The 12393-nt window shown below is 38.8% G+C and overlaps 1 protein-coding gene across 2 annotated transcripts in view; it reads right to left on the bottom strand.

Moving 5' to 3' along the window:
- The window catches only part of LOC110043096 (uncharacterized), a 390873-nt gene that overhangs the window by 323266 nt on the left and 55214 nt on the right, over nucleotides 1–12393 (bottom strand). Inside the window, exons 18-24 of one of the 2 annotated variants that reach the window (XM_089292810.1) lie at nucleotides 12098–12245; nucleotides 8515–8693; nucleotides 7905–8222; nucleotides 6905–7189; nucleotides 3056–3203; nucleotides 1736–1911; nucleotides 364–681 (exon numbers count right to left, since the gene is read on the bottom strand). The exons of the other annotated variant lie outside the window; for it this stretch is intronic. Of the exons in view, the coding sequence (XP_089148936.1) occupies nucleotides 364–681; nucleotides 1736–1911; nucleotides 3056–3203; nucleotides 6905–7189; nucleotides 7905–8222; nucleotides 8515–8693; nucleotides 12098–12245 (1572 nt within the window). The remainder of the gene's footprint in view (nucleotides 1–363; nucleotides 682–1735; nucleotides 1912–3055; nucleotides 3204–6904; nucleotides 7190–7904; nucleotides 8223–8514; nucleotides 8694–12097; nucleotides 12246–12393) is intronic. 2 annotated transcript variants of the gene reach the window in all.

Raw genomic sequence — 12393 nt, 5'->3', positions numbered from 1 at the left:
TTTAGAAAGTGGTAAAACTAATGTCAATCAAGTGTTATCGGATTGAAAGATGAAATACTTGCCAGGGAGGATCACGGATTCTCCGTTCAGTACTTTTAACAATTAGTCGTATTTCAAGCATATGATATTAGTCCTGATAGCGTAGTGGTGATCCCACCAGACTGATTAATAGGGCCTGGAACGCGTCTTGAAATCCCACTCAGGGGATAAATAATATTTATTTCAGTTCAGTATGGTATCATATTTTTGCCCATTGCAACTTTTTCTTCCCCTGTTCTTCACTCACCATTCTTCAGAGGAAAATTGGAATTAATTGAACCCGCAATTTAAATACAATAACTTAGCAATATTAAAATTACGTACCGCCCTCTTTGGTACGAAAGTCAGTTTCCTCGCTGCCTTTCAAGGTTATTACACCAGTCACTCGATCTTTGAGGAGAGCAACGACCTTGACTTTGTAGTTCCTGTAGGATTTCAGATTGCGCACCACGGTATTGGAAGATGAAGCATTTTCTACACTCAACAGAAGAACGTCACTGCTAACACTGTGCAAGCAAACAGCTACATAGCCATATATGTCAGTGGAATTTAAACTGCTGCCATTTAAAGGTAACCAGCTGACAACGACCGTTGTAGGACTTATATTGCTGATTGTGACGTCCCAGCTGTGTTCATGTGAAACTGAAAAATTAGCAAATAGTGTAAGGAGGTAGATTTGACCGAAACATTTTACTTTTAACGCTTTACCCTTTAGCTGATACATACCCAGTTGTATGACAAAGATAAATTTTAACACACTGGCAAACAGCTATTTTGTGAAGAATTTCTTGACATAGCTATCATAAGGCTGGTGACGAACCGATCACTTCTTTAAAGAGATGCTGTTCTCCTTGTTGTAGAACAACTAACCCACCCTTAGTTTTCCTTTTATTCTCTGATAAGTCTGCTTTAGTATATCTTCACTGCCTGTCTCATTAACATTCATAATTTCTGAAATCAGTCCTCCAAACCATATTTTCGTTTCTGTTGTTTGATCCTATAATGAGACATTCTGTCCCCTCTAAGTAACGGAAAATTAATGGCTGAAGGCAAAAATATCAGGCGTTCTCCTGCCTCACAATACTGCCATCCCAAATACTCCCCCCTGATTGGCCGAAGGCACATCATTTAAGCGCAAGTTGTATCGTCAGGAGAAAAAGTAAATGTTAATTTAATCTTTTGCAATCTGTGTAGCGCTAAAACACGCAAATGAGACAGGAAACATTAAGTTTTAATACTCCTGGTAAAAACGAAGTTGAGCTGCAAAAAGAGATTAAATGGCTTGAAGAGATAAGGCCTGGAAGTTTTGTAACTCATTCTGTACTTCCAGATGATAAAATGCGGAAGGCGAAGAACAAACTGCCGTAGACATTTCTAAGTTTGTTGACAATCAGGATAAACAAAATGTTATTTATCAAGACTTTTTCTCATTGTACGGTTCTTCCGTTCTGTCATACCTTTTAATTAAATATAGTGAAGAGTAGTGTTATTAAAAGGAAATCGGTCTTTTTTGTTGAAACGATTAGAGCTAATTGATTAGAGCTAATTGAACTAATTGAGTTAATGGCACGTTTCCCAGTTTGCACTATTGGCGCCCCTCGTTGAAGATGATCCAAATTGTTTCTTACAAAATAGTATTGTGCTTGATTAACCGACATGTCTTAACAGTACTCTATTAGTCTAACGGTTAACTTACCATTGTTCATCACGACATAGAAAGCCTTCAATGACGTCCGATAATAATAATAATAATAATAATAATAACTGTTGAGTCTGACAAGGGCATAGCTTCCCGAAACCAGAAGTGCAAATGGTTCCTTTTGACCACAAAAGTACCCACGTTGGCCGTTACCAGTTACAACTGAACCATACCTAAAATACAGCAGGAAGAAACAAAAGTAATCCACTGTATTTGACTATTTAATTCAACTCAGCCTACAGCATCGTCCATCGCCTTAAAGCCCTGGCGAAACGAACTTGCAAATACTGAGACGCACGTTGAAAACTTGGGTCTACTTCACTTCGGTCGATATCAAATTTGCATGCAAGTCGACGCAACTTTTTCACCGTTTGGTCAGCCGACCCAAGTCAACGCAAGTTGACCTATCATTAGCCAATGAAACACAGGATATGTCTGCCTTGAATTTTTTTGTTTTTGTTTTTGTTTTTTTGGCGACTTGAGTGTACTAGCGGGAAAACTTGCGAACCTGTTTGGCCACCCACCGCAAGCATCTACGCAAGTTCAACTTGCCGCTACTTGCGACTACTTACGAGTCCGTTTGGCCAGGGCTTAAAGGGTGGTGGAACTTTCAGTAGCAACGAATACACGATAATGGTTTAACAGTGAATAGGTGAAGAGGCAGAAACCAAACACTCGCGAGTTTGCAATAAACGCAATGCTTGTCTACTAGAAATCAATGGAATTTCACTTCTTGGTTTTGATAAGAAACCATCCACAGAAAAAATAACTCTTGTCGATTCCGACGCATTGGTGTGACACAGAATCTTGCTAATTAAGTAGGCAACCATACTGGTTTATGATGAGATTGAAAGAATATCGTGATTGTAGGTCTGGAGCGTAAACAACAATTTTGAAATAAAGGGCTAAACAGCTCATAGAAAAACAAGTGCGAGAAGTACTTAATTAGTCTTTATTGGGTTTTCACAGGCTTCATAGTTTGTACAGTTTTGCATTTGCACGTGGCGTATATATTTTGGTAGCGTAGGTGAATTTAGGTCAGTTTGTTAATACTGCTTGTGATCACATGTTAATCTAGCTTTGTGGTAGGTTTGTGTTCTTATAGAGAAGTAAAGCAATTTCGTGAACCCAAATCTTGCTGATGTTAATGTCGCGGAGGACATTCTGGTAACATGATTTACGACAGCCCTTAAATACAAAGCATAAGATTGTCGCTTTGGCCTGGTTTTTTTTGGATTCATATCGCGATCGGCTAAAACTAGTAATAACGCGTGGGAGTAAGATCATGACAACAATGCAATAATCAAAGGTTCTTACCTGCAATACCGCGATTGGAAATGTTCAACAACTAGAAGTATACTTGAGTTCACTAACGGTGACTGGATTTCCCAATAACAATATCCTAAATAGTATGTGTTTGTTGCATTGATTTCACCTGCAGTGCCATTGAAGATCCCTCCACAAGCTGTAAAATAAAATACGCCACAATTACAAAATCGTTTCCCTCGTCTTCCTTGTATGATGAACAACATGTTCTCAAGAGCGACGCTCCATCGGGAACCTTTACATAGGCGAAGGGCAGAACACCGCGCTATTTTCGCTTACAAGTCAATTAAAAATCTCTTTATGCACTCGTTTAAATTGTAATACTAGATATAAGCATAATATTCGGAAACCATCGGCTCATAGAAGATGGCGGTATTGGAACACTCTAAATTTTGCTGCAGATATGTGGAACTCCTTAGGCCTTACGCTTAGAGAATCGCCAACCATTGAGACATTTAAAAGTGGCAATTTCAAAGCCGAAGTTTAATTTTTCTTTTATTGTAGTAAGTATAATGCATAGCTTTTTTAATATTGTCTCCTTTTGTTCTTATCTATTAATACGTTTATATTTTTAGTTCTGTATAGTTGTATATTAGTTTATTACAATCCAGTTCATTTTTCCCAGATTTGCTTTTGTTTAATCTTAATAGAGGACCCTTCTGTAAATAAGATTAAGATTATTTATTATCAATAACCATTTATATTTGCATGTTTTGTTGTTGTTAAAAAAGCACAGGGGCACCCAACGGATCATTTCGGTAAATTATCTGTTCGGAAGACCTTTAATCCCCTCTGATTTTCTTAAGAGAATTGTCACCTCGAACTTTCGTGATATGAGAAATTTAATGTCTGTTGTTTTCGAATTGTAAAAAATGTCGTTTTGAGTACCGAAAAAAGGTCAGCTATCATTTTCGGAAAGGCGATAAGACCTAAGGTTTTCGGGAAATGGACAAAAAAGCCCTAATAAATTCGAGAATACTCAAGTTCCCCTAGAATAACCGAACAGATAAATTTTTTTTAGCGCAACCTAAAATTAACCTACAGAGCTTTAAAAGTACTCCACATAGCCTAAAACAGCTTTTAAAAGCATTCGAGAGAAAACGGTCGTTGGGTGCCCCTGAAAGCAAACGAAAGCACCATTATACAATACTATAAATTGTATAATTTAATCACGAGAGACCTAACTAAAGTATCTGATACAAAACGCAAAACAATAAAGATGAAAAAATGGCGGAAATCAACACAGCAATAACGTGAGCAGGCGGCGGGGGGTGGACTGCGAGCGCAGCGTCCAAGGCCTGGTTGCATTGATTTCACTTTTGAAGGTCCTCTCACAATCTCTAAAATTAAATGCACAAAAATTACAAAAAATGTTTCCCTCGTAGTGCTTGCTAGTAAAAAATTTCTCTTTTAATTTGCACATCAATTTTCGTACACTCTTTAAAATTCACTGAGTCTTTACGCATGTTTAATAACGTGGCCAAATTTTTCAAAAGATGATTCCCTTGGTGATAAATTTGAGAAATCTATCCAAAGCAAGTCCAAAAACGCCAGGAATTCCGCAAAACTTGGATTTAAGGTTTTTTGGTTAATACAAAGTTCGTATTATCATTTATTCTTATCAACTTTTTCACTAGCTGTTACAAAGAAGTGATACTGTTGACAATCTTAAAAAACGTAGTCAAGTACACAGGCAAACCAAGCTACAAATAAATGCCAAAACAATGTATTGCAGGTACTCCAACTTAGACTTATACAATTATTAAAGTACAACTAACAACAAAAACCTTTTTCCTTTAATGAAACCTGCTAGTTTTCCCATTAGTCAGCTAAAAAATTATCTCGATTGATAAAATCCCCGCGTTTCTACAGGCGTTTAAAGTTGTGCTTGCTGCTGCTACGACAGAGCACAGTGGGATATCAGGGTCGGGCTTCTAGTGACGTCATTGAAGGACATAGCTGAAAACACTCAAGAGATGTTTCACACTGGGTTTAGAGTGCTGCCAAAACATTTTGGGGTATTTGGGCTTCATATTTTGGACGAAACTTTTAAATGAAAGTGTAAAATGGGGTTGACTAGCCTACACGACTCCTACGGTTCCTCTGTTCGGTCACTCGATCTTTTTGTTGCTTCACTCATGTTTATGAAAGTCACCTCACGTTGTGTTATAAGTAGAGTTGAGCCGCTGGACCGTGGTATGTCAAACTTGTAGATGTCATAGGTCTGCATGATTTCCGCTGTTATCTGCATGTCGCTTCGTCGAGTTTGACACCTCTGTAATTTGCCATGTGCTTATGCATTGTGCTAGGTTTTTTATGTCACATCTGGTTCACCCAAAATTCATGTTTTATCCATTTTCATATTTTTTTTAATTATTGTTTCCAGGGAAATATCGAGTGCCATGAAATATATTATACCAAATTTCAATCTATTTTCAATTTTTATATTGATCCAATTAAGGGACAACTGGTAAAAAGTTCATCGAAAATGTTTGGAATGGTCCAGTAAAAAATATATCCAGACACTTTAATTAAATCAAGCCCTTTAGGTGAGGCTATAAATTAATACGACATTGAACATTTTAAGTGTCTGTTCTCACAGGATTGTTGTGCTTAACTGGTTGAACATTGTTTTAAAAGGGGGCGGGAGAGGACAGTTCAAGTTGCAGAAAACTGTAGTGTTTTACCACAAATCTCGACGAGAAATACCACAAAATGGGCTAACATCATAACGTGACAAAACATAGGCCCGCAAGTACCAGCATTGTGACTAGGTTAATCCAACAAGTTTAGTTATGATATTCGGCAAAAAAAGAATATATGTCATCTTAAAAAGTGTAATATTAAGCCTAGTTTTATCAAGGTTTGATTTGGACAATTCGATCAGTAGCTTTGTTTATAAGAACTTCAATGGCGCTTTTCCCGCAAGACAGCTAAATTATGCCGTCTGAAATAGTTCCTAACGATGAAAGCAGATTGGTGAGTAATTTTTTATGGACTCATTTCATAACAAGAACACCCTAATGCTATAACATGGTCTTATTCTGTTGCAAACATTGATCAGATTAATTATAGTTTCTTCGGTTGTGACATTCCAAGTAATATCGATTTTAAAAGCCATCTAAACGAGAAGACACTTTTGGAGGTGAAACAACTGGACATCTGAAAGAAAGTATAAATTTGTAAGAGGCCTCGAAATCTGCAAAGTCTGGGAAGTGTTCTTGTTACATAACCCTTCCCAACACCTGAGAGCCTTTTTGGTGCCAAGAAAAGGGTTAGAGAAAAAGTAACTTTCTGAGAGCCGTAAAATTTACCTCTCTAAACTGTGCAATCTGTTTTAACAACATACCGTCCCATTTCGTAAACGACAATTTGATTGGTTCTTTAATAAAACCCCCAATGTGATTGGTTTTCGATCGCCCTGGAAACATTCCCCCTTTCTCCCAAACAGTGTTGATTTTCTTATTTCTAAGACTACGCAGATCACAACACCTAAAACACTTAGTTACACCTAGCTAATTCTCAGGTATGCCACTTAAACTAAAAGAAACCATATATATCAGCGACACATAATAAGCTTACAAATCCTAACAGGTGGGAGGCAGACCAGTTAGCTTTTTACAATCATGACCGAGAAGCAGAACTTGAGTTTACCGACAAACAACTCCAGCTAAGTGGTACTAAGTGGTAAGAGCGGGACGTAGCCCGTGAACTCTGTATGTGTGGACTAACTTTGGCTATATATTGTACAGGCACAGATGATCACGAAACCAATACAACACAAACTAAAATTAACAATGAAGTAATGGACAAATTGAGCATATCAATACAGCTACCAACCTGTGCTCTCATATGTGGTATGTAAAGGACCCTCTCCAACAGCTGTACGACCTGCAACTTTGATCTCGTAAGTCGTGGCCTCCATAAGACCTGTAATCTTCAATACTGTGGTACTTGCGTTCACTTTGACAGTGGTGAAGTTCTCGTAGGAACGATAACGTCTATAATACACGACGTAGTCAAGAAGAACTCCATGAGTATCTTCTTCAGGTATAGGAGACCAGTAAATCTCGAGAGAGTTGGAACCACGATCGTATCCATACACCCATGGAACATACCCTGGAACTAAACGACAAATAAAAATTTCGTTTGATGCAATTGTTAAACACAAAGCTCTCTTAATAAAAAAAAACAAAAAAAAATAGCAATAGTTTGTAATTAGGGGAGTGGTTAGCGTTTAGCCACAAAATTCTCAATAGACACCATGGATTAATTAAGGTAAGTGGTAAAATAAGCAACACTTGTAGGTTGATTGATCGATACAGGTACTACCAGCTAATATCAGTTAATGCTAAAATAGTATTTCAAAGCGAAGCAACAGTGTAACCTATCTAACCTTGATTTTAACTTAAAACGTACTAAGACTGAGATCTTATTTTATTAATTATCTTCAGTATGCTAAGACCTAGTTCTTAGAAAAAGTTAAAGAATTTTAGAACCAGCTTAACAGAAAACAAATGTTCAAGTGGTTTTTAATTTCTCAGGAGGTTATTAACGAGATTAGGACGTGGGCTTTCGAAGGTGCCAAGGCGGTGGAAGCCTGCAACTCCGTTAAAAAACCAACTAACAAGCTAGCAAGCTTTTCCCGTGTTCTCCCAACATCATGCGTGGGTTTATTACGCCGGTGAACTCATAGAAACGGTGATCTATTGCTTAACTATTTTTTCCGATTGCCCTCTTTATCTTCGGTTTTCCTCACTTCGTGCTCACCGCTTTTACAAGAAAACAGGATCTACTCGCAGTTTAAAGATAATAAGTTATAAATACCAAAATTACATACCGCCCTCTTTCGTACGTATGTCAGTTTTCTCGCTGCTTTTCAGTGTTGCTACATTAGTTACTCGATCATTGAGGAGAGCAACAACCTTGACTTCGTAATTGCTGTAGGGTTTCAGATTGCGCACCATGGTATTGGAAGATGAAGCATTTTCTACACTCAACAGGAGAATGTCACTGCTACCTCTGCGTATGCAAACAGCCACATAACCATATATGTCAGTGGAATTTAAGCTGCTGGTATTCAAAGGCAGCCAACTGACATTGACTGTTGTAGGACTGATGTTGCCGACTGTGACATTCCAACCATGTTGATAGGAAGCTAGAAAATCAACAAATATGAAACACGTTGTTAGTGTAAGGAAGTAATTTGACCACAACCTTTTAGTTTAAAACACTATAACCTTCAGCTGATACGTGCACAGTTCAAACAATTAGGGCTTAATTTAACTGTGAATTAACCGGACCTTTTCCAGTTTGCACTTATGACCCCTCCAGTGGAAATTAAACCTTAATTGCTTCTGGAACAGGCTCGTTTCCTTACAAATGTTGGTGTTAGCTATCAACCGACATGTCCTACCACTATTATATTATCAGCCTAACGGTTAACTTACCATCTATGCCTGTGTTGTTCCTCACAAAATACAAAGCCTTCAATGTTGTATGATAATAATAATGCTGGTACACGTTAAGTCTGACTCGGGCATAGCCTCCCAGAATAAGAATTGCAAATGGTTCCTTTTGACCACAAATGTTCCTACTTTGGCCATTACGAGTGCTAACTGAACCAGACCTAAATACAGCAGGGAGACACAAGAAAAAAAATCCTCTGAACTTGACGAATAAATTCGATAAATTCCTACAGCCTTGTCGAATAGGCCTCGTTCGATATATCAATATTCTAACATCGATCCGACGCTTTCGGGTCAAAATCTCTGATTGCAAATTTTTAAAGTTTTCTTTGTCTTTCAATTCCTAACACAGCCGAAACGTTGGGACTTTTACAAAAAATTTTTACTAACATTTTTACATTTTTTAAACCAGAGTAACGTTTTTCAATCATGAATTGCGAACGTAGCCTATTTTGACAGGATTTATGACACGTTACGTCTTTACAGCGAGGACACTCGAACCATGAACACCTTTTCCCGCTTTTTTGGTATCTTCCAATCACGAGGTCGGAGTCAGAAGTCAGAGTAAACATTGAGCTATCATGGCTGACAAAAGTGAAGTGTACGTCTGGCTGAAATCGTTATCCTCCAGGAATGAAGTTAGAGAGACTGTCCGTGCAGTTCGAAATCAGGAGTTTTAGCTCACGAGGATCACTGGTATACGTCAAATCAGAGGATTTGGACTCGTTCCTTTTGTCTCGCGATAAGTTTTTCTGGGGAGAAGACTTGTTTTGGAGGCTGAACTGAAGTAGCATAAGAACAGAGAGTGGCCGTCAGTTCAACTTGAACCACCTTGAGCCAAAGCGACTAAATATGACTCCAAGTACAACCAGTGCGCCCCAGCAACGGTCACCTGAAGCTGCAGCCAACGTAAGTTTTGAAATGAGCGCGACCACTTTAAACCAAGGCCCTCAAACGATTCAAAGTCAATTGGACCGAGGAGCTGCAGAACTGTTAGAAAATCCAAAGCTACTAGAAGTGCAAGTAAAAAGCGCTAAGAGCCATCTACAGGGGAAACAAAAAACGCCCTGGAAGTTTTCCCAAATGTTCATAAGAGGCACTGAAAAGTGTGTGCTATTTGCCATGCGTCTGGCCAAAACAGAACAAATTGTAAGAAAATTCCTTGTAACGATGTCAGCACTTGTAATCTAAAGGACAAGCATCCCGAACTGTTGGCCGATATTCGCATTTTACAGTGTGAACTAAAACAACATAAACAAAAGTTTGAGACAGCTAAAAGTGACCACGAAGTATTTGCCGCTTCCCGCCAACGAGCTAAATCAAGTTTCTTTGATACCATTCGTGCACGTCTTAGAAAACAAAACCCCGCTAAGTACGCAGATCGTTCTTCCTTGGATAGAAACTTGATGATTCTACAGCGAGCGCTGAAAAATAAAGTTCATTGGAGGAAACTTGCGATTGGAGATTGCCAAATGTTATACTAACCGACACATTTTGTGCAATTTGTCTTTCGAAAACCCTTGATAGTGTAGTTCAAGCACTCTTCCCCGATACACTCGTGGAAGAAATTTACCATTGTCGGCTATCCCTTGCTGTCTATTGACAGCGAATTTACATTCACCTTCGCCGAACAAGGATAAAAAAAGGTAAGCACCATCAAAACTTGACAAATTACTTGAAGTTAGGGATAAAAATTGTTCTTACCAGAATAATTAGTAGTCAAGTAGGCATTTTACGTTCGAAAATGTAGTCGAGACGCAGCCATGAGACAACGCCTACATTATATTTTCTCGCCACCGCTGTGATTGGACAGCGCCTAAAAAACGCGAATCCTTTTGTCTAAATAAAGAGCTCTCATTGGATGATGAAAAGAAAGGCACCAAAAAAGTCTACGTGGTCATGGTTCGAGTGTCCTCACCGTAATTTTCAACCATAAGGGACCGTTCATTTTTTATGAGGGAGGGGGGGCTGGTGGGATTTGGGAAGCACCATTTAAAAATCGCATGACCCCCCCTCAGCTTACCAATTTTTTCACGTGCCCCCCCCCCCTTATAGCGGTCATTTTTGGGATGACCCCCCAAAAAAAATTGAACAAACAATATTTAGATTTCAACTTTTTTAATATTTCTCTATTATCCCCCTACTTCGCGTTTTGTGCTCACTGTGAAGACAATATTTACAATCCCTATACTACAGAGAGCTGTTGTTTGAAAAACAAATCAAAAGAAAGAGAAGTCAATTTCGGATCTCCTAGTTATGGCTCGCCCTGAGCGTGTGGCATTTGGCCTCTCATTGGCATCTCCCTCATCTGAATTGATGAATGCCCACAGTTTTAATGTAAAACAGATCAAATGTATAGAAGCTAAGTTGACGAAGGTCACGCAGGACATGGAAGCACTAGAAAATAAGAGCAATTATAACAGCATATTCAAGGGCATACTCAAACATGCACAGCACATCAACAAAAGGAGAAGGAAAAAAGAAAACCGCAGAAAGTCAAATGCAAGAAAGAGGAAGCGGACTGAAAACAACGTCCAACGAGTTTATGGAATCTGTGTTGGAAACCCGCTAGGAAATGATCTTCCACAATGCCTTGTGTACCCTCCTAGAACGGCCGTCCCGGAAGGGTGTATTAAAGTTGAGGATGTTGCCACGTCGTTATTTAGAAGAGATGGGCCATACATCGCACAGCTCTTGGAAGGGAATTATTTCACCAATGCTGCAAGAAGCAGAATCACCACCAACCTTGAGCAGGAAGTCAGAGATTATGTCTACACCTTCATGTACCCTGAAGAGTACACTCTGACGGAAAGCATTGCTGCTTCTTGCAGCATCGGTGAAAGAGACTCCCATAGCAGCACAAGCGGCGACGAAGAACTCGACGACAGCGAAGATGAAGATGAGTGCCAGTGAAAGTTGCATTCGAAAATAACAGTGTTAAATACTTCTTTTCAGTAGCTACAAATGCTTTTTTTGTCGCCAAACGTTTTTTTAAAGCAGAAGGAAAGTTTGTAATAAATTTGTATCCTGCCATCTATGTTTATTCTATAGCAATTTTTTTGATATTCAAACATTATGCCATTTTAAAGTTTTACTAAAATATTTCACGTGACCCCCCCCCCTTTTTCCCTTATTTTTTTGGGATGGCCCCCCCTCGAAAGCCATTTTTTTTCGCATGGGCCCCCCCCCCAAATCCCACCAGCCCCCCTACCTGATAAAAAATGAACGGTCCCTAAATAATGAACGACGGCAGATAATTCTGTGAAAGTGAGGCAAAGACAGTCCGCAGGTAACGAGGCGAAAAACAAATTTACAACATTCGCTGCCCCGCAAAAAATTGTCAAAATCTCGCTAAACCAGCAACCATATTGGTTTATTAACAAATTGTACGTCTAGAGTAAAAGCAAAATCCTAAGGTATATGACCAGATGTAGAAAAAAAAACATGACCATAGGTCGGGAGTGAAAAAGACAGCCTTAGGAAAAAGAGCTGCTCTTCTTGTTTGAGTGACACTACAGCGTGGAAGTGGGTTCATAAAAATAATGGAATAATTGAAAATTCTTACCAGCAATACTGCATTTGGAAACGTTGAACAACCAGAAGTATGCTTGAATCCACTAACGGTGAATGAATTTCCAAGAAACAATTTCCTGAATAGTATCTGCTTGTTATATTGATTTCACCTGTAGTACCACTGAAGGTCCCTACACAAGCTTTAATTGAATGTACAGAAATTAAAAGAACGCTCCTCACGTCGTCCTTGCTGGTGAAGCAATTTTTTTTTTAATTTGTAGATCGACTCATGCGTTTAATGCAAATTTAGTATTGTAAGTTGATATCATCTACCTTTTCACTAGCTGC

The sequence above is a fragment of the Orbicella faveolata genome, unplaced genomic scaffold (genome assembly GCF_042242905.1).
Source record: "Orbicella faveolata isolate gen_17 unplaced genomic scaffold, um_ofav_v1 contig_24, whole genome shotgun sequence".
Taxonomy (NCBI): domain Eukaryota; kingdom Metazoa; phylum Cnidaria; class Anthozoa; order Scleractinia; family Merulinidae; genus Orbicella; species Orbicella faveolata.
The sequence above is the reverse complement of the archived record's forward strand: the minus strand, read 5'-3'. Positions and strand labels throughout refer to the sequence as shown.